Source organism: Oncorhynchus tshawytscha, linkage group LG12, assembly GCF_018296145.1.
Source record: "Oncorhynchus tshawytscha isolate Ot180627B linkage group LG12, Otsh_v2.0, whole genome shotgun sequence".
Classification (NCBI taxonomy): domain Eukaryota; kingdom Metazoa; phylum Chordata; class Actinopteri; order Salmoniformes; family Salmonidae; genus Oncorhynchus; species Oncorhynchus tshawytscha.
In genome coordinates this window covers 41,283,708-41,309,095 of record NC_056440.1, presented here as the reverse complement: position 1 = coordinate 41,309,095, position 25,388 = coordinate 41,283,708, and the positions used below count along the sequence as shown (strand labels likewise).

The window sequence follows — 25,388 nt, the reverse complement described above, 5'->3', positions numbered from 1 at the left end:
GCACATGACAGCCCGTTTTGAGTTTGCCAAAAGGCACCTAAAGGACTCTCAGACCATGAGAAAAACAAGATTCTCTGGTCTGATGAAACCAAGATTGAACTCTTTGGCCTGAATGCCCAGCGTCACATCTGGAGGAAACTATTCCTACGGTGAAAAGCATGGTGTTGGCAGCATCATGCTGTGGGGGATGTATTTCAGTGGCAGGGACTGGGACACTAGTCAGAATCGAGGGAGAGATGAACGGCGTAAACCTGCTCCAGAGCACTCAGGACCTCCGACTGGGGCGAAGGTTAACCTTCCACCAGCAGAACGACCAAGTCTCTGAATGACCCAGCCAGAGCCCGGACTTGAACCCGATCGAACATCTCTGGCGAGACCTGAGCTTGAGAGGATCTTGGGAGTAGAATGGGCGCATCTTCCCAACTACAAGTGTGCCAAGCTTGTCGCATCATACCCAAGAAGATTTGAGGCTGTAATCGCTGCAAAGGTGCTTCAACCAACTACTGAGTAAAGGGTCTGAATACTTATGTAAATGTAATATTTCAATTAAATTTATTCTTTATAAATTTGCAAACAATTCTTTACCTGTTTTTGCTTTTTCATTATGAGGTATTATGTGTAGATTGATGAGGGGGAAAAACTATTTAAACAATTTTAGAATAAGGCTGTAAAAAAAGTTGAGGGGTCTGAATACCTTCCGAATGCTCTGTACAGTCGTGGCCAAAAGTTTTGAGACTGACACAAATATTAATTTTCACAAAGTATGCTTCCTCAGTTTGTATGATGGCAGTTTGCATATACTCCAGAATGTTATGAACAGTGATCAGATAAATTGCAATTAATTGCCAAGTCCCTCTTTGCCATGCATATTAACTGATTCCCCAAAAACTTTTCCACTGCATTTCAGCCCTGCCACAAAAGGACCAGCTGTCATCATGTCAGTGATTCTCTTGTTAACACAGGTGTGAGTGTTGACGAGGACAAGGTTGGAGATCACTCTGTCCTGCTGATTGAGTTCGAATAACAGACTGGAAGCTTCAAAAGGATGGTGGTGCTTGGAATCATTGTTCTTCCTCTGTCAACCATGGTTACCTGCAAGGAAACACGTGCTTTGCTCAAAAAGGGCTTCACAGGCAAGGATATTGCTGCCAGTAAGATTGCACCTAAATCAACCATTTATCGGATCATCAAGAACTTCGAGGAGAGCGGTTCAATTGTTGTGAAGAATGCTTCAGGGCGCCCAAGAAAGTCCAGCAAGCGCCAGGACCGTCTCCTAAAGTTGATTCAGCTGCGGGATCGGGCACCACCAGTACAGAGCTTGCTCAGGAATGGCACCAGGTAGGTGTGAGTGCATCTGCCCGCACAGTGAGGCAAAGACTTGGAGGATGGCCTGGTGTCAAGAAGGGCAGCAAAGAAGCCACTACTCTCCAGGAAAAACATGAGGGACAGACTGATGTTCTGCAAAAGGTACAGGGATTGGACTGCTGAGGACTGGGGTAAAGTCATTTTCTCTGATGAATCCCCTTTCCGGTTGTTTGGGGCATCCGGAAAAAAGCTTGTCCGGAGAAGACAAGGTGAGCGCTTCCATCAGTCCTGTGTCATGCCAACAGTAAAGCATCCTGAAACCATTCATGTGTGGGGTTGCTTCTCAGCCAAGGGATTGGGCTCACTCACAATTTTGTCTAAGAACACAGCCATGAATAAAGAATGGAACCAACACATCCTCCGAGAGCAAATTCTCCCAACCATCCAGGAACAGTTTGGTGACGAACAATGCCTTTTCCAGCACGATGGAGCACCTTGCCATAAGGCAAAAGTGATAACTAAGTGGCTCGGGGAACAAAACATCGATATTTTGGGTCCATGGCCAGGAAACTCCCCAGACCTTAATCCCATTGAGAACTTGTGGTCAATCCTCAAGGCGGGTAGAAAAACAAAAACCCACAAATTCTGACAAACTCCAAGCATTGATTATGCAATAATGGGCTGCCATCAGTCAGGATGTGGCCCAGAAGTTAAGTGACAGCATGCCAGGGCGGATTGCAGAGGTCTTGAAAAAGAAGGGTCAACACTGCAAATATTGACTCTTTGCATCAATTTCATGTAATTGTCAATAAAAATCTTTTGACACTTATGAAATGCCTGTAATTATACTTCAGTATTCCATAGTAACATCTGACAAAAATATATAAAGACACTGAAGCAGCAGACTTTGTGAAAATTAATATTTGTGTAGTTCTCAAAACTTTTGGCCATGACTGTAGTTGATGTCAATCCACCTTGGAAAAGAAAACCCTGGTGATTTCAGTTGTTTACAGAACCATTTACAGTACCGTTACAATCAACTCGATTTAAGACATTTTATCTGTTTAGGATTAGAAACTTGATTCGCTCATAACCTGGAAAACAGGAACTATTTTTGTTTTAGCTGCACCGCATCAGTGTGTACGGGAGACTGGGGACAATTGTATTTTTCTTGTCTTTTACGCTATTGCTCAGACGCCACTTGAACTAGGCCAGTCATTTTTTGATATAAGAAACTTACATCTGTCTCCTAACCATTCGTACCATTTTTAGTTCTGTAGATATGACCTTTGGATTTTAGTTTTAACAGTAGCTGCGGTCAAATGTAACTCCTGAAAAATAAACCAAATAAACTCACTTAAATGTTTAATAATTTAACATTTTTTTAAGGTAAACTCACTTAACTTCATAGACATACAGTGCCTTCAGAAAGTATTCACACCTCTTGACTTTTTCCACATTTTGTTGTCACAATCTACATTTAAAATGGATTCAATTGAGAATTTGTCACTAGCCGAGAAACAATACCCCATAATGTAAAGTGGAATTATGTTTTTACAAATGAATAAAATAAAAAAAATGTGAATCAATTAAGTATTTAATCCCTTTGTTATGGCAAGCCTAAGTAAATTCAGGAGTAAAAATGTACTTAACAAGTCACATAAGTTGCATGGACTCACTCTATGTGCAGTAATAGTGTTTAAACATGATTTTTGAATGACTACTTAATCTCTGTACCCCACACATACAATTATTCAGATTCACCCAGCAAAAATCTAATTTTTATCCATTTTGAAATCAGGCTGTAACAACAAAATGTGGAAAAAGTCAAGGGGTGTAAATTATTTAATGATACAATTATGCTCATTAGAATTCTTGGACATTAATGGTCAGGACAGTATAAAAAATATGCAGCCAGTGGAAAAAAATGACTTTTGCCCATAAAACTAGAAAATAGTGATACATTTGGCTGAAACATTTCAAGCAGGGGGAACCTAAATGGGCATGTATTGAGTGAGTTGAATCACTCTAATTTGTTTCTGTTTGGAGAAAAAGGTTTTACAATTGCCCTTGGTCTCCCATTCTCCTGACGTACAGTCCGTACTGGGCCTATTAATTGAAGTGTTGATGGAATTAAATGTTATTCTTAGCTTCTTATTGACTTGTGAGTTACAAAATCATCTGACCAAAACTTTGTCAGTTACCATCTTTTTTTGCGGAATAGGCCTAATAGAGAAATACAAAAAAGGCTACCAAAATTACTGAAAAGTTTACTAAGAAGGAGAATTGATTTGGATTTCTTGTAGCTGAAGAGATTGGTGACTGTTTATCAGGCATGAGAGATGGAAGCCTGTCCGGTGTGCTTTACTTAGTCAGTCAGTCAGTCAGTCAGTGTGGATGAGCCTCAGGGCCTGGCCAGGCCTGAGCAGAGAACTAGGGCCAGCCTCTATAAAAGGCCTGTCGTCAGTAATGGATTCTCCCTTTGAGCACCTGTCTTGCTGAGGAGCGAGCGGGCCGCCGGAGAGACATGGCAGCCTTTGAGCCTACTTGACACCCCTGAATTTAATAAGCCCAACCACTAAAGAAGGGGAAATGTGTGTTGCCGAGGCACCCTAATGAAATATGATTGGATGCGGATGGGTTTTCTTGACATGTTTAATCACGTCTAATCCTCACTCCTCTGTTGAATTTAAAAGGACCGTGCAGGTCTGCACTATTCAAAGTGTTCAAAGTGTATTTTGGTGTCATCTCTCTGAAGGTCTTTTGGAGAGACAGGTCTTTGTGTGCACTGCTCTTAGTAGTGGTTCTGGGTTGATCGACAGTTTAACCTGACTAGAAGAGATAGTCTTCCTGCATGGCCAGCCAAAGTCGGCTTTCTTCCTCTTTTCCTGCATGAGTAAAAGGGTAATTTTACTTAGTTAGCCTCGTACTGTTTGGTAACCGTCACTGTCTTTTACTTGTCTGTGCTAACACACTAAACAGGAGGACGTTTCTCTCCTCTCTAAACTGCACTCGATGTGTTCAGGCACTCCTCGAAATGAGTTTGTCGATCACCTATCCAATTAGCAGGCTTAAAGAGCTCTGGAAATGACAAGCCTTTTACAGAAGCCTCTTAGGCCATCTAACCAGCCGTCTTCTGCGGGGAAACAAATACTATTCAATCGTGATATTTTCCTCATTAATGGATTTATTCATTTATGCATGGAGGATCGTTAGATTCTCTGTCATCGGACTTAAAAAGTGTCCTTTTGTTTCTTATTTTGGCGTGTAGAACAATCCATCAAGTCAAATGCTTTTGAAGTTTTAGACAATGCTGGGGGTTTTCCTCACCGCACAAATTCAAATACCAAACCTCTTACTATTCTGACATGAACTGAAACTCTGGTCAGCTTCCATAGGATTTAGAGCTAGAAAAACATATAACTGGTCAACTTTTGGCCATTGCAGATGTCTTGGTAACACTTCATGTTACGGTACTCTTTCCACACTGTCTGATATTATCGGGAAATTATATGGCAACAAATGGATAGGTTAGAATTCAACACAATTGGTAAATTGTACCAAAGAAACAAATAAGTAATACATTGGTTAGCCCATTACTGTATAATTAACATGTAGGCCTACCATACGTTTTCAGACTTCAAAACCATTTCTACACAATGTTCTCAGTTTAGCGGAGCCTAATGAAGACAATTTACAGAGAATGCTACACAATTTTTGTGAAAATGTTTTATTTGTCTAAAAACATGCATTTTCCTTGAACTGTGTACTCAGACTAGGCTGTAGGTATACCATATCAGCTCGCACAGACATTCTCTACACAATGTTCTCAGCTTAGGAAGCCTGATGAAGACTCTTTAGAGTTGTGAACATTACACTATTTTTAAGAAAATAGATTATTTGTAGATTATAGCCTAATATCCAGGTAAATATCTGGTAATATACACTGCCGTTAAAAAATGTGGGGTCACTTAGAAATATCTTTGTTTTTGAAAGAAAAGCCCAAGAAATTGTCCATTAAATTGACATCAAATTGATCAGAAATACAGTGTAGACATTGTTAATGTTGTAAATTACTATTGTAGCTGGAAATGGCAGATTTTAGTTATCCCATTATCAGCAACCATCACTCCTGTGTTCCATTGGCACGTTGTTAGCTAATCCAAGTTTATCATTTTAAAAGGCTAATTGGTCATTAGAAAACCCTTTTGTAATTATGTTAGCACAGCTGAAAAAACAGCTGTTGTTCTGATTAAAGAAGCAATAAAACTAGCCTTTAGATGAGTTGAGTATCTGGAGCATCCGCATTTGTGGGTTTGATTACAGGCTCAAAATGGCCAGAAACAAAGTCCTTTCTTCTGAAACTTATCCGTCTGTTCTTGTTCGGAGAAATGAAGGCTATTCCATGTGAGAAATTGCCAAGAGACTGAAGATCTCCTACAACGCTGTGTACTACTCCCTTCACAGATCAAAGCAAACTGGCTGTAACCAGAATAGAAAGAGTGGGAGGCCCCGGTGCACAACTGAGCAAGAGGACAAGTACATTATAGGATCTAGTTTGAGAAACAGACGCCTCACAAGTCCTCAACTGGCAGCTTCATTAAATAGTACCCGCAAAACACCAGTCTCAACGTCAACAGTGAAGAGGCGACTCCGGGATGATGGCATTCTAGGCAGAATAGCAAAGAAAAAGCCATATCTTAGACTGGCCAATAAAAAGAAAAGATTAAGATGGGCAAAATAACACAGACACTGGACAGAGGAATATTGTAAAAAAGTGTTGTGTACAGACAAATCTAAGTTTGAGGTGTTCGGATCACAAAGAACATTCGTGAGAAGCAGATTATTTTTTATGCTGTAAGAGTGCTTAACGCCATCTGTCAAGCATGGTAGGGGCAATGTGATGGTCTGGGTGTGCTTTGGTGGTGGTAAAGTGGGAGATTTGTACAGGGTCTTCAAGAAGGAAGGCTATCACTCCATTTTGCAACGCCATGCCATACGCTGTGGACGGCGCTTAAATTGGAGCCAATTTCCTCCTTAAACAGGATAATGACCCAAAGCACAGCTCCAAACTATGCAATAACTATTTAGGGATGAAGCAGTCAGCTGGTATTCTGTCTATAATGGAGTGGTCAGCACAGTCCCTGGATCTCAACACTATTGAGCTGTTGTGGGAGCAGCTTGCCCGTATGGTATGTAAGAAGTTCCTTGTTGGAGGTGCTTCAGGAAGCATGGGGTGAAATCGCTCTCAGATCACCTCAACAAATTGACTAGAATGCCAAAGGTCTGCAAGGCTGTAATTGCTGCAAATGGAGGATTCTTTGACGAAAGCAACGTATTATGGAGGACGTTGCTATTCTTATAGCAACGTTTGAAGGACACAATTATTATTTCAATTAAAAATCATTAATTATAACCATGTCAACATCTTGACTATATTTCCTATTCATTTTGCAACTCATTTCTTGTATGTTTTCATGGAAATCGAGGACATTTCTAAGTGACCCCAAACTTTTGAACGGTTGAGTACGTAAAATAAACTACCACTGAGTATTAAGACTTGTTTTTTTTATTGAAAACAATGGATGTGTACTTACTACTTAGTGTATTTTGCAACCTGTAACCTCCATTGCCACATCTTTCTTGTCTCTCTAAGGCGTTGTTGCTCAGTTCATGCAATGTCATAAAGTCTTCCGTTGAATCCAACTGATTTGGCTTGTTTCAATGAGAGAGTTTCTCAGTCACCATCTCATTCTCATGTTTGAGTGGAGTCATGAAAAGAGTTGAAGCCCTCCCAAACACTGTGCTCTCCCTGTCAGTCTGGGACGGTGTTTCCCGCCCACTCGCCAACTGAGCCAGAGCGCTGCCTGGGATTAATAATTCAGGCTGGGTAGAGCAGGCGATAAGCACCGCTGTTTTGTTCTGGGGATGCTGCTGATGTTTGAACAGATTTGACAAATAAAGAGGGGGCTTTTCTCCTATCATGCTCCCCTTCTTCCCCCTTTCCTCCCCCACTTCTCTCTCTCTCCCCCTATCTCCAGTACTTGCAGTGGGAAGTCCAAAAGATGCCGATTTCAACTGTGTCTCATTCTTATCCCGCTGCATTTATACAGAGGTACCCAAAGACCTCAAGTCAAAGCCCTCTGTAAGCTTTCCTTATCCTTCAAAGATCAAGGTCAATGTCTAACACAGGCACACTCTGCAGCTCAGCAATTCTGTTTGTCAAGCGCGTGTCGGATGCAAAGAGGTGTCTGCTCTTTTCCAAGGTTAATTCACTGGAAAGGTTGCGTACAGCAAGCCTATTGGGCCATCCAGTGGAGAGCACTGTAGGTTGTAGGTTAACCACCACCTCAAGGGGAAAGAGAAGGGGAGAGAAGGCTAAGCACATTTCTTTGGCATGGTGGTAGACTGAACAGTGCTGAATTTGTCATTGTCTTTTCCTCTCTGCTGTCTCTTCCTTTAGGTGACATTGGGGAAAGTGCTGAAAACCATTGTGGTGATGAGAAGCCTGTTCATAGACCGGACCATCGTGAGAGGATTCAACGAGAACGTGTATTCCGAGGATGGCAAGGTATTGCTTTGAATGGGAGGTTTTTGCCCAAACAACTGGATTAAGTAGTACCGCATGTGATAGTGAGGTGCAACCCTCTCTCCATTGCAAAAATACAAGTACAGTATTTTTTTACTTGACATAAGAGGCGTCATACTAGGAATACAGTGCCTTCTGAAAGTATTCAGACCCCTGGATTAAATAAAAACAATTATTCAGCAATCTACATACAATACCCTATAATAACAAAGCGAAAACAGGTTTGTAGACATTTTTGCACATTTCTAAAGAAATAAGGAACAAAAATACCTTATTTGCGCAAGTATTCAGACCCTTTGCTATGAGACTCGAAATTGAGCTGAGGTGCATCTTGTTTCCATTGATCATCCTTGAGATGTTTCTACAACTTGATTGGAGTCCACCTGTGGTAAATGCAATTGATTTGACATGATTTGGAAAGGCACACACCTGTTTATATAAGATCCCACAGTTGACAGTTAATTTCAGAGCATAGACCAAGCCATGAAGTCGAAGGAATTGTCCGTACAGCTCCTAGACAGGATTGTGTCGAGGCACAGATCTGCGGAAGGGTACCAAAAAAGGTCTGCAGCATTGAAGGTCCCCAGGAACACCTCCATCATTCTTAAATGGAAGAAGTTTAGAACCACCAAGACTCTTCCTAGAGCTGGCCGCCCGGCCAAACTAAGCAATCGGGGAAGAAGGGCCTTGGTCAGGGAGGTGACCAAGTACCCGATGGTCACTCTGACAGAGCTCTAGAGTTCCTCTGTGGCGATGGGAGAATCTTCCAGAAGGATAACCATCTCTGCAGCACTCTACCAATCAGGCCTTTATTGTGGAGTAGCCAGACGGAAGCCACTTCTCAGTAAAAGATACATGACAGCCCGCTTGGAGTTTGTCAAAATACACCTAAAGACCATGAGAAACAAGATTCTCTGGTCTGATGAAACCAAGATTAAACTTTTTGGCCTGAACGCCAAGAGTCACGTCGAGAGGAAACCTGGCACAATCTCTACGGTGAAGCGTGGTGGCAGCATCATGCTGTGGGGATGTTTTTCAGAAGCAGGGACTGTGAGACTAGTAAGAATCGAGGCAAAGATGAACGGAGCAAAATACAGAGAGAGATCCATGATGAAACCTGCTCCAGAGCGCTCAAGACCTCGGACTGGGTCAAAGGTTTACCTTCCAACAGGACAACGACCCTAAGCACACAGCCAAGACAACGCAGGAGTGGCTTTGGGACAAATTTCTGAATGTCCTTGAGTGGCCCAGCCAGAACCCAGACTTCTCTGAAGACACCTGAAAATAGCTGTGCAGCAACGCTCCCCATCCAAACTAACAGACCTTGAGAGGATCTGCAGAGAAGAATGAGAGAAACCCTCCAAATACAGGTGTGCCAAGCTTGTAGTGTCATACGCAAGAAGACTTGATGCTGTAATCGCACTGATGCTGTAATCACACTAAGTACTGAGTAAAGGGTCTGAATACTTATGTACATGTTATGTTTCAGTTTTATTTATATATTAGCAAACATTTCTACAAACAAGTTTTTGCTTTGTCATCATGGGGTATTGTGTGTAGATTGGGGGGGGGTGGGGAGATTTAATCAATTTTAGAATAATGCTGTAACGTAACAAAATGTGGAAAAAGTCAAGGGGTCTGAATACTTTCCAAATGCACTGTATATTATCTGTACACATCCAAGGAGAGTTCAGTCCTCTTAAGAGTTTCCTGGGTACCATGAATGGGTCTCTCTGGGCTATGTTTTCAAAGTGACCTCATATAGCCTCCTATCGAACGGTTTTGTTAGAGGGCTGACGGTTTCCAGCTGCTAACGTAAGAGTATGCAATCTAGGGTCTGGACCTACAATCCTCATTGTCAGTTTTCTGTTGGCACTGTTGAATCATTTAGATGTGACGGCTTCCTTTATCACTCTCTCACATGAAAAGCTTGTAAAGGATGGGAGACATTGGCTTTCCTCTATGATTTCCCATCTGTCAGATTCTACATTAGTCCCTCGTTCATTTTGAATATGGCTCTGTGTTGGTGTTTCGCCCTCACTCCCGGGACTCTTTGAACTGACATGAATATGAGGAGGCCATCAAAGCCACAGAGAACTAGCACTGTTAATTAAGCCAATGAATGGGAGACTTTTGAACCTCCTGCTACAACAGTGTTGTCTGATGTACTCAATTGTGTGTGTGTGTTCATGCATGTGTGTTTACAATCAAGCTCTTACATATACTGCCACAACTAACCAGGTACTTTATAGAGATAATCTGCTCCTTGGAAAATGTTTTGTAGTCCAGACATTCCCAAAGTGCCACCTAGGATGACTTAGACACAACAGCAGCAGCCAGGGTTTAGTTTAGGGTGTCTTGCCTCGTCTGCTCCATCCCTCAGGGTCCACCATCCCCATTTCTGCCATTTTCTCCACTAATTATCATATTGTAAGAAGCAGCAGGAGCCGCAAGCTGAGCCTCCTAGCGTACAGAAAGAGAGAGGAAAAGGGAGAAGGAAAACTGCACTATCAAAGGAGGGCTTCAAAGACTATCTAAGGCATCTCTTGGGTAATTTGCGATCCTGTATCCTTCCCCTTCAAAGGGTCTCTGTGTGTCGGGAGTGGGTAGAGGGACAGAGGGGGATCGAATCCGATTTCTCTAATAAATGCTGACACCAGGCCTGTTTGATATTAGATTCAGGGGAGCGTTTTGATTTGTTAACGCCTTTGAAAGTGTTTGGACAACCTTCACACAATCTCCTGCCCACCTCTCCTCATTTACTGTAGGACCATGCAAGCCAGAGGACAGTAGGGTGGCAAGAAGAGAGGAATCATTTGAATGAAAAATATAGACCTGATCAAAACCCCAGAATGCAATGCTAATGAATGGTATCACGAATACCAAGAGAAAGTTGTTGGCGTTGTCAGTCTTGATGATGACGAGGACAACATGTTTACTCCAATCCCATTGTTCTGAACTCACCAAAGGAACACTTGGTGTGATTTGCATCATATACAACTGAAGAAAAGAATATGTAATGGTTTGAAAATGAATAATGGCAATCATTTCTCCTTTTCTCTCCTCAGCTGGATATCTGGTCGAAGTCAAACTATCAAGTATTTCAAAAGGTGAGACCTTATCTTTGTGTTTACCCCATACTGAGGTGCAATGCACACTTGGCAGGCGCCAACCTGAGGAATTCATGAATAGTCACGTAGGTCTCCATATTCTGGTCCAGTCGGTCTCTCCCTCGTTGGGCCACCTGTCCCTGTGTGTTGTTCTCTCTCACTAGTCAAGCCCTGTCATACCAAAATATACTCGGTTTCCTGTTGGATTTCATTTTAAACTGAAACCACTTTGCATCATAATCAGTTCTGGCAAGCATACGGAGGTTATGAGTCGTCTTCACTCCCCTCCCTCATCAAATCTCAACAGGCAGGGGCATGGCAACCTAAGGGCAGCCAACCGCCACACACACACACCAGTGATGGCGATGAAGCCAACATTAATAGAAAGAGAGCACACAAATGTGTCTTTCATAGAGAATTCTCAATTGTATGTTTATTTCTCTTAGCTTCTTACTTTTAATGTTCGATCAGCTTTACTATTGCAGTTAGATTGTGGCTTCCATCAATGTAATTGTCTGCATAATTTCCAATCCCCCATATATTTTTGGGTAAGTAGATACAGTACCAGTCAAAAGTTTGGACACCTACTCTTTTGGCCACCTACACCTACTTTTCTTTTATAATAATAGTGAAGACATCAACACTATGAAATTACACCCATGGAATCATGTCGTAACCAAAAAAGTGTTAAACAAATGTTAGATTCTTCAAAGTAGCCACCCTTTGCCTTGATGACAGCTTTGCACACTCTTGGCATTCTCTCAACCAGCTTCACCTGGAATACTTTTCCAACAGTCTTGAAGGGGTTCCCACATATGCTGAGCACTTGTTGGCTGCTTTTCCTTCACTCTGCGGTCCAACTCATCCCAAACCATCTCAATTGGGTTGAGGTCAGATGATTGTGAAGTCCAAGTAATCTGATGCAGCACTCCGTCACTCTCCTTCTTAGTCAAATAGCCCTTACACAGGCTGGAGGTGTGTTGGGTCATTGTCCTGTTGAAAAACAAATGATAGTCCCCCTAAGCGCAAACCAGATGGGATGGCGTATCAGTGCAGAATGCTGTGGTACCCTTGCTGGTTAAGTGTGCCTTGAATTCCAAATAAATCACTAACAGTGTCACCAGCAAAGCACCCCCACAACATCACACCACCTCCTCCATGCTACATGGTGGGAACCATACATGCGGCAAACATCCGTTTTCCTACTCTGCATCTCACAAAGACACGGCTGTTGGAACCAAAAGTCTCAAATTTGGACTCATCAGACCAAAGGACATATTTCCACGATCTATAATGTCCATTGTTCGTGTTTCTTGGCCCAAGCAAGTCTCTTCTTCTTATTGGTGTCCTACCTTACCACCCCTACCTTGTGACAACACAACTGATTGGCTCAAGCGTATTAAGAAGGAAAGAAATTTCACAAATTAACGTTTAACAAGGCACACCTCATGAAGCTGGGTATGAGAATGCCAAGAGTGTGAAAAGCTGTCATCAAGGCAAAGGTTGGCTACTTTAAAGAATCAGTACCAATCAAAAGTTGACACACCTACTCATTCCAGGGTTTTTCTTTACTTTTTTACTTAATTTTTTACTAATGGACAACAACACTTAGGCTTCTACTTCCAGCTTATACATACTATTTGCATTTTACGGACACAGTATAGTTTTACCATTTATCATTTGTTTGTTTTTAGTTCCATCCTTCAGCTCCACTCAACCCCTCCCATCTGTCTCTGAACACCATCCAGTATTTTCATAGATTCTACATATTGTAAATTAAAGATACAAAACATTGGAAGACTATTTGTTATATTATTAATCGATTGACTATGACTTTTTAAGTCACTCAGCGGTGCTATTTGCAAAGTTGGCTCCAGATAAATGTTGCAATTCTTAAGCCATTCCTGAACCTGCGACCAAAAACAATCTACATATGTACCAAAACGGTACCAAAACAAATGATCTAATAATTCCGTCTCTTTGCAACAAAATCTGCCGAGCTGGGATGGTTGTATCCCCCATATATATAACATTCTATTGATTGCAATTGATTGAATTTTGTGTAATAATTTAGTCCAATCAAACTTTATTTGTCACATGTAGACTTGCTTACTTACAAGCCCTTAACCAACAGTGCAGTTCAAGAAGAATAAATATTTGCCAAGTAAACTAAAATAAAAAGTAATAACAAAAAGTAACACAATAAGAATAACAATAACGAGGCAATATACAGGGGTGCACCGGTACCGAGTCGGTGTGCGGGGGGTACGGGCTAGTTGAGGTAATCTGTACATAACCGCGAGTAACAGCAGTGTACAAAAGGGAGGGGGGGGTCAATGTAAATTGTCGGGTGGTGATTAAATTAATTGTTCAGCAGTCTTATGGTTTGGGGGTAGATGCTGTTGAGGAGCCTTTTGGTCCTAGACTTCGGTACCACTTGCCGTGCGGTAGCAGAAAATGGTCTGTAACTTGGGTAACTCGAGTCTCTGACAATTTTATGGGCTTTCCTCTGACACCGCTTATTATAGTGGTCCTGGATGGCAGGAAGCTTGGCCCCAGTGATGTACTGGGCCGTTCGCAGTAGCGTCTTACGGTCAGATGCCGAGAAGTTGCCATACCTGGTGAGGCAACCGGTCAGGATGCTCTCGATGGTGCAGCGGTAGAACCTTTTGAGGATCTGGGGACCCATGCCAAATCTTGAAAAAATGTGTTGTCTTCACGACTGTCTTGGTATGTTTGGACCATGATAGTTTGATGGTGATGTGGACACCAAGGAACTTAAAACTCTCGACCCGCTCCACTACAGCCCTGTTGATGTTAATGGGGGCCTGTTCGGCCTGCCTTTTCCTGTCGTCCACGATCAGCTCTTTAGTCTTGCTCACATTGAGGGAGAGGTTGTTGTCCTGGCACCACACTGCCAGTTCTCTGACCTCCTCCCTATAGGCCGTCTCATCCTTGTCGGTGACACTGTTGTGTCGTCAGCAAACTTAATGATGGTGTTGGAGTTGTGTTTGGCCATGCAGTCGTGGATGAACAGGGAATACAGAAGGGGACTAAGTACACACCCCTGAGGGGCGCCCCAGTGTTAAGGATAGGCATGGCAGACGTGTTGTTGCCTACTCTACCACCTGGGGGGGCAGCCTATCAGGAAGTCCAGGATCCAGTTGCAGAGGGAGGTGTTTAGTCCCAGAGTCTTTAGCTTAGTGATGAGCTTTGTGGGCACTATGGTGTTGAAGCTGAGCTGTAGTCATTGAACAATATTCTCACATAGGTGTTCCTTTTGTTCAGTGAGAGAGGGCAGTGTGGAGTGCGATTGAGATTGCATCATTTGTGGATCTGTTGGGGCGGTATGCGAATTGGAGTGGGTCTAGAGTGTCCGGGAGGATGCTGTTAATGTGAGCCATGACTAGCCTTTCAAAGCACTTCATGGCTACCGACGTGAGTGCCACGGGGCAGTAATCATTTAGGCAGGTTACCTTCGCTTCCTTCGGCACAGGGACTATAGTGGTCTGGGTTTCCCTTTGTAGTCTGTAATAGTTTTCAAGCCCTGCCACATCTGATGAGCATCAGAGCCGGTGTAGTAGGATTCAATCTTAATCCTGTATTGACGCTTTGCTTGTTTGACGGTTCGTCTGAGAGCATAACGGGATTTCTTATAAGAATCCTGATTAGTCTCCCGCTCCTTGAAAGCGGCAGCTCTAGCCTTTAGCTCGATACGGATGTTTCCTGTAATCCATGGCTTCTGGTTGGGATATGTGGGGATGACGACATCGATGCACTTATTGATGAAACCGATGACTGAGGAGGTGTAATTCCTCAATGCTGTTGGATGAATCCCGGGAACATATTACAGTCTGTGGTCGCAAAAAAGTCCTGTAGTGTAGCATCCGCGTCATCTGACCACTTCCTTATTGAGCTAGTCACTGGTACTTCCTGCTTTAGTTTTTGGTTGTAAGCAGGATTCAGGAGGATAGAATTATGGTCATATTTGCCAAATGGAGTGCGGGGGAGAGCTTTGTATGCATCTCTGTGTGTGGAATAAAGGTAGTCTAGGATTTTTTTTTCTGGTTGCACAAGGCTTGGATCTGGGCCTGTTCCAGTGAAAGCAGGATATCCTTCTCGTCAGACTCGTTAAAGGAAAAAGTTTATTCCAGTCCGCGGTGAGTAATCGCTTTTCTGATGTCCAGAAGTTATTTTCGGTCATAAGAGATGGTAGCAGCAACATTATGTTTTTATGAAAGTTACGCAAAAAAAATGGCACAATTGGTTGGGAGAATGTAAAACGTCAGCCATGTTCTTCAGCGCCATAACAATTATCCAGCGTTGTTTTGTGTGTCAGTTCATAGATCTCTTCCCAACTATTTTGCAATCTATATGGCTATATCTATATCTGTTTATTTTGGGGTCCTTAAATTCAACTTTTATACATCTTTATTTAAATGTCATGCAATAAAATGCAAATAAATTACTTAAAAATCATACAATGTGATTTTCTGGATTTTTGTTTTAGAATCCGTCTCTCACAGTTTAAGTGTACCTATGATTTTAAAAATTACAGGCCTCTACATGCTTTGTAAGTAGGAAAACCTGCAAAATCGGCAGTGTATCTGTATACACTGTATACAGTGGGACAAAAAGTATTTAGTCAGCCACCAATTGTGCAAGTTCTCCCACTTAATGTTTGACCTCTGTCTCATCTTTTTTTCTGTAAGTATTCACAAGGTTTTCACACACTGTTGCTGGTATTTTGGCCCATTCCTCCTTGCAGATCTACTCTAGAGCAGTGATGTTTTGGGGCTGTTGCTGGGCAACACGGACTTTCAACTCCCTCCAAAGATTTTCTATGGGGTTGAGATCTGGAGACTGGCGAGGCCACTCCAGGACCTTGAAATGCTTCTTACGAAGCCACTCCTTCGTTGCCCGGGCGGTGTGTTTGGGATCATTGTCATGCTGAAAGACCCAGCCACGTTTCATCTTCAATGCCCTTGATGATTGAAGGAGGTTTTCACTCAAAATCTCACGATACATGGCCCCATTCATTCTTTCCTTTACACGGATCAGTCGTCCTGGTCCCTTTGCAGAAAAACAGCCCCAAAGCATGATGTTTCCACCCCCATGCTTCAAAGTGGGTATGGTGTTCTTTGGATGCAACTCAGCATTCTTTGTCCTCCAAACACGACGAGTTAAGTTTTTACCAAAAAGTTATATTTTGGTTTCATCTGACCATATGACATTCTCCCAATCTTCTTCTGGATCATCCAAATGCTCTCTAGCAAACTTCAGACGGGCCTGGACATGTACTGGCTTAAGCAGGGGGACACGTCTGGCACTGCAGGATTTGAGTCCCTGGCGGCGTAGTGTGTTACTGATGGTAGGCTTTGTTACTTTGGTCCCAGCTCTCTGCAGGTCATTCACTAGGTCCCCCCCGTGTGGTTCTGGGATTTTTGCTCACCGTTCTTGTGATAATTTTGACCCCACAGGGTGAGATCTTGCGTGGAGCCCCAGATCGAGGGAGATTATCAGTGGTCTTGTATGTCTTCCATTTCCTAATAATTGCTCCCACAGTTGATTTCTTCAAACCAAGCTGCTTACCTATTGCAGATTCAGTCTTCCCAGCCTGGTGCAGGTCTACAATTTTGTTTCTGGTGTCCTTTGACAGCTCTTTGGTCTTGGCCATAGTGGAGTTTGGAGTGTGACTGTTTGAGGTTGTGGACAGGTGTCTTTTATACTGATAACAAGTTCAAACAGGTGCCATTAATACAGGTAACGAGTGGAGGACAGAGGAGCCTCTTAAAGAAGAAGTTACAGGTCTGTGAGAGACAGAAATCTTGCTTGTTTGTAGGTGACCAAATACTTATTTTCCACCATAATTTACAAATAAATTCATTAAAAATCCTACAATGTGATTTTCTGGGGGTTTTTCTTCTCATTTTGTCTGTCATAGTTGAAGTGTACCTATGATGAAAATTACAGGCCTCTCATCTTTTTAAGTGGGAGAACTTGCACAATTGGTGGCTGACTAAATACTTTTTTGCCCCACTGTATATATAAAATCAAATTTTTGTTTTTATCAATTACTATATTTGAGTTTAACCATAATATTTGTTGTAATATATTCTGTCTTTTCTGTTGGATTAACCTTTCTAGCGGAACCCCTCGACAACATTCCGCTGAAAAGGCAGGGCGTGAAATTCAAAAATATTTTTTTGCAATATGTAACTTTCACACATTAACAAGTCCAATACAGCAAATGAAAGATAAACTTCTTGTTAATCTACCCATTGTGTCCGATTTCAAAAATGCTTTACAGCTAAAGCACAACATATGATTATGTTAGGTCAGAGTCAAGTCACAAAAACACACAGCCATTTTCTGTCAAAGATAGGAGTCACAAAAAGCAGAAGTATAGATAAAATTAATCACTAACCTTTGATCTTCATCAGATGACACTCATAGGACATTATGTTACACAATACATGTATGTTTTGTTCGATAATGTGCATATTTATATCCAAAAATGTCAGTTTACATTGGCGCGTAAATACTCATAATAAACATTGATAAAAGATGCAAGTGTTATTCACAGAATTAAAGATAGACTTAACCTCTATTAAACTGCTGTGTCAGCTTTTTTTTTTACTTTACGGAAAAAGCATCATCTGAGAACGGCGCTCAAAACCGAAAACAGCCCGAGGAATATCCGCCATTTTGGCGTCAACAGAAGCTAGAAAAAACACTATTAATATTCACTTACCTTTGATCTTCATCAGAAGGCACTCCCAGGAATCCCAGTTCGACAATAAATGACTGATTTGTTCCATAAATTTCCATAAAGCCCATCATCACTTGTTGTTAGCTTGTTCATCCCAGTAATTCATCTTCGTGAGACGCGAGCACTTCCTCCAGATAAAAACTCAAAAAGTTCCATTACAGTCCGTAGAAACAAGTCAAATGATGTATGCAATCAATCTTTAGGATGTTTTTAACATAAATCATCAATAAGTTTCCAACCGGAGAATTTCTTTGTCTGAAGAAATGCATTGGAACGACAGACCACTCACTCAGAGCTATTATGAGCCCCTCCTTTATAGTAGAATCCTCAAACCAGTTTCTAAAGAAGTGCATCCTCATTCATATCTCACTGGGATTTCAATAGGTACTGTTTTGAAAATCAATTTCTCACTTCCTGTTTGGATTCTTTCTCAGGTTTTTGCCTGCCATATGAGTTCTGTTATACTCACAGACATCATTCAAACAGTTTTATAAACTTCTGAGTGTTTTCTATCCAATACTAATAATAGTATGCATATATTAGCATCTGGGACAGAGTAGGAGGCAGTTCAGCCTGGGCACGCTATTCATCCAAAAGTGAAAATGCTGCCCCCCTATCCCAAAAAGGTTGAAGTTGCAACTAACTTTCTATGGCTTGTTTTAAAAATAGCAATATTTTGGAGATGCTTTTATTTTCAAATAACCGAAAGTGAGAGGTTGTAATCTGAATAAAAGGGAAAAGGTCATTCTTGAACATGAGGTGAGATATTCTTACTAATCTTCTAGAGAACCAGTTCGGATTTAAGTATAACTTTTGAATGACTAAAGCTTTTAGTGAGAGGTCTAATGGTTTAATATTTAATCATTTCTGCCCTCCGAATTCATATTCATGATATAAATAGGCCCGTTTAATTTTGTCTGGCTTGCCGTTCCAAATAAAATGTAACCTTTGCTCAAATAATTTAAAAAACAAGTTGCTAGGTGTATGCAAGGTCATAAGCAAATAGGTAAACTGGGATATGACTAAATAGTTAATCAGGGTGATTTTCCCACAAATAGACAGGTATTTTCCTTTCCACGGTAGCAAGATCTTATCTATGTTTGCTAACTTTCCATTAAAATGTATTGTAATGGGAGAATGTCTTTCTTTTAGTATATAAATACAGAGTATGTCCACTTCACCGTCAGACCATTTTATTGGTAAACTACAGTATGTTTATTTCTTGATCTCATTCTAATGCAAACAGACCCGGTCTGATGGGGAGGGAGGGAGGAGCAGGGCACCTCTCAGCTTCCCCTCCCATCTTTCATTGCACTGGTAAGGTCTGACTTGTGACCGAAGCCTCTTACTTTGTTACCTGTCCAGTCATATACCTTACATCTTCTTTGGGGAGAACTTTTCCCCCCGGTTTTGATATGTTTTCCTTGTTCATGTACTGTACTGCCTGCCATGTGCTAGTAATAGCCAAACACTCATCATGCGTCTCCAGATGGTCAAAATGCAATAGCAATGGACATATTGACTGGACACAGCAACAATTGTCAGAATATCTTGGTTCATCAAAGTTACATAATAAATGGGCGCATATAATTGCATGTGGGATGAATATTAGATTTTGGTCAAAATATTAAGAATAATTAGACGCCTAGTCACTGCCAAGTGAATGTGTAGGAGGGCGAGATTGGTACAGTATATTCTATGATTAGGATTGCTCCAGGATTGCTCCCTGCGCTGGTCTAGCAGACTTCTATTAGTTATTTAGAAAGTCGAGTAATGATTGCTCAGGCCTTGAAAACATGTTTCACTTGACAGCTTTTATTGATTAAGTTATGTAGTACTCACTTGCTCATGAAATCATATTGAATTGAAAAAGAACTGTCAGACTTAATGTGATTGTATTGTCTCAGGCTTAGCAGAGGGAATTGGAATGTTTACAAATATTCAGCGACAATGTGATTTTACAAGCCCTGTTTTTTTCTCTAAGGTTACGGATCATGCCACTACTGCTCTGCTGCACTACCAACTCCCCCAGATGCCCGACGTGGTGGTACGTTCCTTCATGGTGAGCACATTCACAAAGCAAACCCTCTACATAACCCACTCCCACCCCGTGACTGAGCTCCACTACTTGATAATCTACTCTGTCTTTGGTCCCATATCTTCACCATATGCACATAGCCGATGGATTGCACTCGCATTGCTGTCTAGGCATCTTATCACACCTACAGTACTGTTACAGTGCCTGCTTTTGATTGAAAGCTCTGTAACAAATTTTTGAGGAAGGGGTTAAATACTGTCAGGCTATTACTGGATACAGTACCTTGCAAAAGTATTCATCCCCCTTGGTGTTTTTCCTATTTTGTTGCGTAACAACCTGTAATTTAAATGTATTTTTATTTGGATTTCATGTAATGGACATACATAAAATAGTCCAAATTTGTGAAGTGAAATTAAATAAATAACTTGTTTCAAAAAATTCAAAAAAAGAAAAAACAGAAAAGTGGTACGTATTCACCCCCTTTGCTATGAAGTCCCTAAATACGATCTGGTGCAACCAATTACCTTCAGAAGTCACATAATTAGTTAAATAAAGTACACCTGTGTGCAATCTAAGTGTCACATGATCTGTCACATGATCTCAGTATATATACACACACCTGTTCTCAAAGGCCCCAGAGTCTGCAACATCACTAAGCTAGGGGAACCACTATGCAAGCGGCACCATCAAGACCAAGGAGCTCTCCAAACAGGTCAGGGACAACATTGTGGAGAAGTACAGATCAGGGTTGGGTTCTAAAAAAATATCCAAAACTTTGAACATCCCACAGAGCACCATTTAAATGGAAAGAATATGGCACCACAACAAACCTGCCAAGAGAGGGCTGCCCACCAAAACTCACAGACCAGGCAAGGAGGGCATTAATCATAGAGGCAACAAAGAGACCAAAGATAACCCTGAAGGGGCTGCAAAGCTCCACAGCAGAGATTGGAGTATCTGTCCATAGGACCACTTTAAGCCGTACACTCCACAGAGCTGGGCTTTACGGATGATTGTCCAGATAAAAGCCATTGCTTAAAGAAAGCAAACACATTTGGTGTTCACCAAAAGGCATGTGGGAGACTCCCCAAACGTATGGAAGAAGGTACTCTGGTCAGATGAGACTAAAATTGAGCTTTTTGGCCATCAAGGAAAACTCTATGTCTGGTGCAAACCCAACACCTCATCACACCGAGACCACCATCCCCACAGTGAAGTGTGGTGGCAGCAACATGCTGTGGGGATGTTTTTCATCGGCAGGGGCTGGGAAACTGGTCAGAATTGAAGGAATGATGGATGGCGCTAAATACATGGAAATTCTTGAGGGTAACCTGTTTCAGTCTTCCAGAGATTTGAGACTGGGACGGAGGTTCACCTTCCAGCAGGACAATGACCCCAAGCATACTGCTAAAGCAACACTCGAGTGGTTTAAGGGGAAACATTTTAAATGTCTTGGAATGGCCTAGTCAAAGCCCAGACCTCAATCCAATTGAGAATCTGTGGTATGGCTTAAAGATTGCTGTACATCAGCGGAACCCATCCAACTTGAAGGAGCTGGAGCAGTTTTTCCCTGAAGTATGGGCAAAAATCCCAGTGGCTAGATGTGCCAAGCTTATAGAGACCTACCCCAAGAGACTTGCAGCTGTAATTGATGCAAAATGTGGCTCTACAAAGTATTGACTTTGGGGGGGTGAATAGTTATGAACGCTCAAGTTTTCTGTTTTTTTAATAGAAAGAGGAGGAAGGGAAGCACTACTAAGGTACACAATAGTACATTTTGGTAGATAGAAAGTGCTCTTTGGTAAAAGGGGTAAATTGGTCATCGAAAAGAAAGGAGGACCAAGGCACTCTTCATATAATTTATTAAAATGCCTTTATTAGTATGGCATGTTCAATAGAAACAAAGTTTTTTTTAAACCGACGCATTTCGGCTGCATGGCCTTCGTCAGGGAGTACAAAAAAAAGAGGAATTACAAGGTCCTCTTTTTAACAGCTTATCAATTAGCCCTAATTGGAAGAGGGAATGGTTACACAATTGATTGGACATACCTAGTAAGCAATACTCTACACATTGAAATACTGTAGCTATGTTATCATAAAAATACAACTCCAAACTAGAAGTATCAGAACACTAAAAGGTAGTTCTAACCTTAAATATGACTGGGAGAAGTGTCAAGAATAAGAAAGCTAAATATACCATAGTACACTAGAACACAGCAAAACATGAACAACAACAGTCTAACCATAGCTGAGGGCAATAGAGCAAAATGTCCACTAGATGACAGCAAATGGACCCATCACGACCCTACAGGAAGGGTGAGAAATCCATATCTTCATTTAAACCAGGGTATTTAGTGGCCTGTAAGTTTGTAAATCCAAAAACGTTCCCTTTGGTTTAACTGTTTAAGACGGTCCCCTTTTCTAGTAGAGGCCGGAATATGATCAATACCTATAGCTTGTAGGGAGGCAGGGTTGCCATGGTGTAGGGACTTGTAATGCCTTGCCATGGGGTAGTCTTCATTACCTACCCGTATGGTGTACTTGTGTTCCACTAAGCGGTCTTGAAGGCGTCTCTTTGTCCTTCCAATGTAGAACATCTTGCACTGTGGACATTCCAATCTATAGATGACAAGCGTGGTTTTGCAGTTAATGAAATGCTTGACGTAATACTCCATTTTGGAAGCTGTGTCAACAAAATACTTCTTCTGTACAATATTACTGCAATGGTTGCAATGGTTACATTTAAAAAAGCCCTTTTCTGTTATTTTGTCTTATTTCTTGTTTGTTTCAAAATATATTGCATCTTCAAAGTGGTAGGCATGTTGTGTAAATCAAATGATACAAACCCCCCAAAATCAATTTTAATTCCAGGTTGTAAGGCAACAAAATAGGAAAAATGCCAAGGGGTTGAATACTTTCGCAAGCCACTGTAATTAGTGGTTGTGAGTCGGGCAAAGTTCCCCTGTCCCGCTGAAGCTTGTAACCAGTCTCCACATGTACAGTCCTATGAAGGAAGTACCTCAGGAAGCGTACCTTACTATAGACTTGTCATTGTTACTGCATGATGTGTCAGGTACCATTGGAGGTTTTTACTCCTTACTTCCTGTAGTGCGGGCAAGATTATGCATTAGTGTCTTGATGTTGGCTGTGACGGTCATGGAATTTTGGGTGACAGTAATTGGTCAGCCAAATGACCGCGGTCCCCGTTATAACTGTTAGAATAGAAATAAAACATTTTTTTACAAAAAAATATATATAAAAAATTAAATATATATACAGTTGAAGTCGGAAGTTTACATACACTTAGGTTGGAGTCAATTAAAACTTGTTTTTCAACCACTCCACAAATTACTTGTCAATGAACTATAGTTTTGGCAAGTCGGTTAGGACATCTACTTTCTGCATGACACAAGTAATTTTTCCAACAATTGTTTACAGACAGATTATTTCACTTATAATACACTGTATCACAATTCCAGTGGGTCAGAAGTTTACATACACTAAGTTGACTGTGCCTTTAAAAGCTTGGAAAATTCCAGAAAATGATGTCATGGCTTTAGAAGCTTCTGATAGGCTAATTGACATAATTTGAGTCAATTGGAGGTGTACCTGTGAATGTATTTCAAGGCCTACCTTCAAACTCAGTGCCTCTTTGCTTGACATCATGGGAAAATCTAAACAAATCAGCCAAGCCCTCAGAAAATAAATTGTAGACTTCCACAAGTCTGGTTCATCTTTGGGAGCAAAAATCACCAAATGCCTGAAGGTACCACGTTCATCTGTACAAACAATAGTACGCAAGTGTAAATACCATGGGACCACGCAGCCATTATACCACTCAGGAAGGAGATGCATTCTGTCTCCTAGAGATTAACATATTTTGGTGTGAAATGTGCAAATCAATCCCAGAACAACAGCAAAGGACCTTGTGAAGATGCTGCAGGAAACGGGTACAAAGTATCAATATCCACAGTAAAACGAGTCCTATATTGACATAACCTGAAAAGCCGCTCAGCAATGAAGAAACAACTGCTACAAAACCACCATAAAAAGCCAGACTACGGTTTGCAACTGCACATTTCAAAAAAATAAAAAAGTTAACCTTTATTTAACTAGGCAAGTCAGTTAATAAAGAACAAATTCTTATTTTCAATGACAGCCTATGAACAGTGGGTTAACTTCCTGTTCAGGGGCAGAACACCTGATTTGTACCTTGTCAGCTTGGGGATTTGAACTTGCAACCTTTCGGTTACTGGTCCAACGCTCTAACCACTACGCTACCGCCCCATGGGGACAAAGATCTTACTTTTTGGAGAAATGTCCTCTGGTCTGATGAAACAAAAATACAACTGTTTGGCAATAATGACCATCATTATGTTTGGAGGAAAAAGGGGGAGGCTTGCAAAGCCAAAGAACACCATCAAATCAAATTTATTTATATAGCCCTTCGTACATCAGCTGATATCTCAAAGTGCTGTACAGAAACCCAGCCTAAAACCCCAAACAGCAAGCAATGCAGGTGTAGAAGCACGGTGGCTAGGAAAAACTCCCTAGAAAGGCCAAAACCTAGGAAGAAACCTAGAGAGGAACCAGGCTATGTGGGGTGGCCAGTCCTCTTCTGGCTGTGCCGGGTGGAGATTATAACAGAACATGGCCAAGATGTTCAAATGTTCATAAATGACCAGCATGGTCAAATAATAATAATCATTGGTGTGATAATCATCCCAACCGTGATGCATGTTGTGGCGGGTGCTTTGCTGCAGGAGGGACTGGTGAACTTCACAAAATAGATTGACATGAGGAAAGAAAAATTATGTGGATATATTGAAGCAACATTTCAAGACATCAGTCAGGAAGTTAAAGCTTGGTCTCAAATGGGTCTTCCAAATGGACAATAACCACAAGCATACTTCCAAAGTTGTGGCAAAATGGCCTAAGCACAACAAAGTCAAGGTATTGGACTGGCCATCACAAAGCCCTCCCTGACCTCAATCCTATAGAAAATGTGTGGGCAGAACTGAAGAAGCGTGTGCGAAAAAGAAGGCCTACAAAACCTGACTCAATTACACCAGCTCTGTCAGAAGGAATGTGCCGAAATTCACCCAACTTATTGTGGGAAGCTTGTGAAAGGCTACCCGAAACGTTTGACCCAAGTTAAACAATTTGAAGGCAATGCTACCAAATACTAATTGAGTGTATGTAAGCTGCTGACCCACTGGGAATGTGCTGAAATAAATCATTCTCTCTGCTATTATTCTGACATTTCACATTCTTAAAATAAATTGGTGATCCTAACTGACCTAAAACAGGGAATTTTTACTAGGATTAAATGTCAGGAATTGTGAAAAACTGAGTTGAAATGTATTTGGCTAAGGTGTATGTAAACCTCCAACTTCAACTATATATATATATAATAACATTTTAAAAATTCACACATTTCCTCCTCTGCCCCGCTTCTGACAGCATGTGCTGCTGCAGGGAGGGGGGCTTTGCTAGGCAACCAATGACTGGTTTGCTACAACACCTTGCTTGTTTCAGCAAGGTGAAACAAAGTTTCATCATGTTGTAAAAACT

The 25,388-nt window shown here is 41.5% G+C and overlaps 1 protein-coding gene across 1 annotated transcript in view; it reads left to right on the top strand.

Moving 5' to 3' along the window:
- Nucleotides 1-25,388, top strand: part of LOC112263307 (mediator of RNA polymerase II transcription subunit 27) — a 106,504-nt gene that overhangs the window by 77,504 nt on the left and 3,612 nt on the right. The window contains exons 5-7 of the mRNA XM_042330667.1: nt 7,769-7,876; nt 10,963-11,004; nt 19,761-19,838. Of these exons, the coding sequence (XP_042186601.1) occupies nt 7,769-7,876; nt 10,963-11,004; nt 19,761-19,838 (228 nt within the window). The remainder of the gene's footprint in view (nt 1-7,768; nt 7,877-10,962; nt 11,005-19,760; nt 19,839-25,388) is intronic.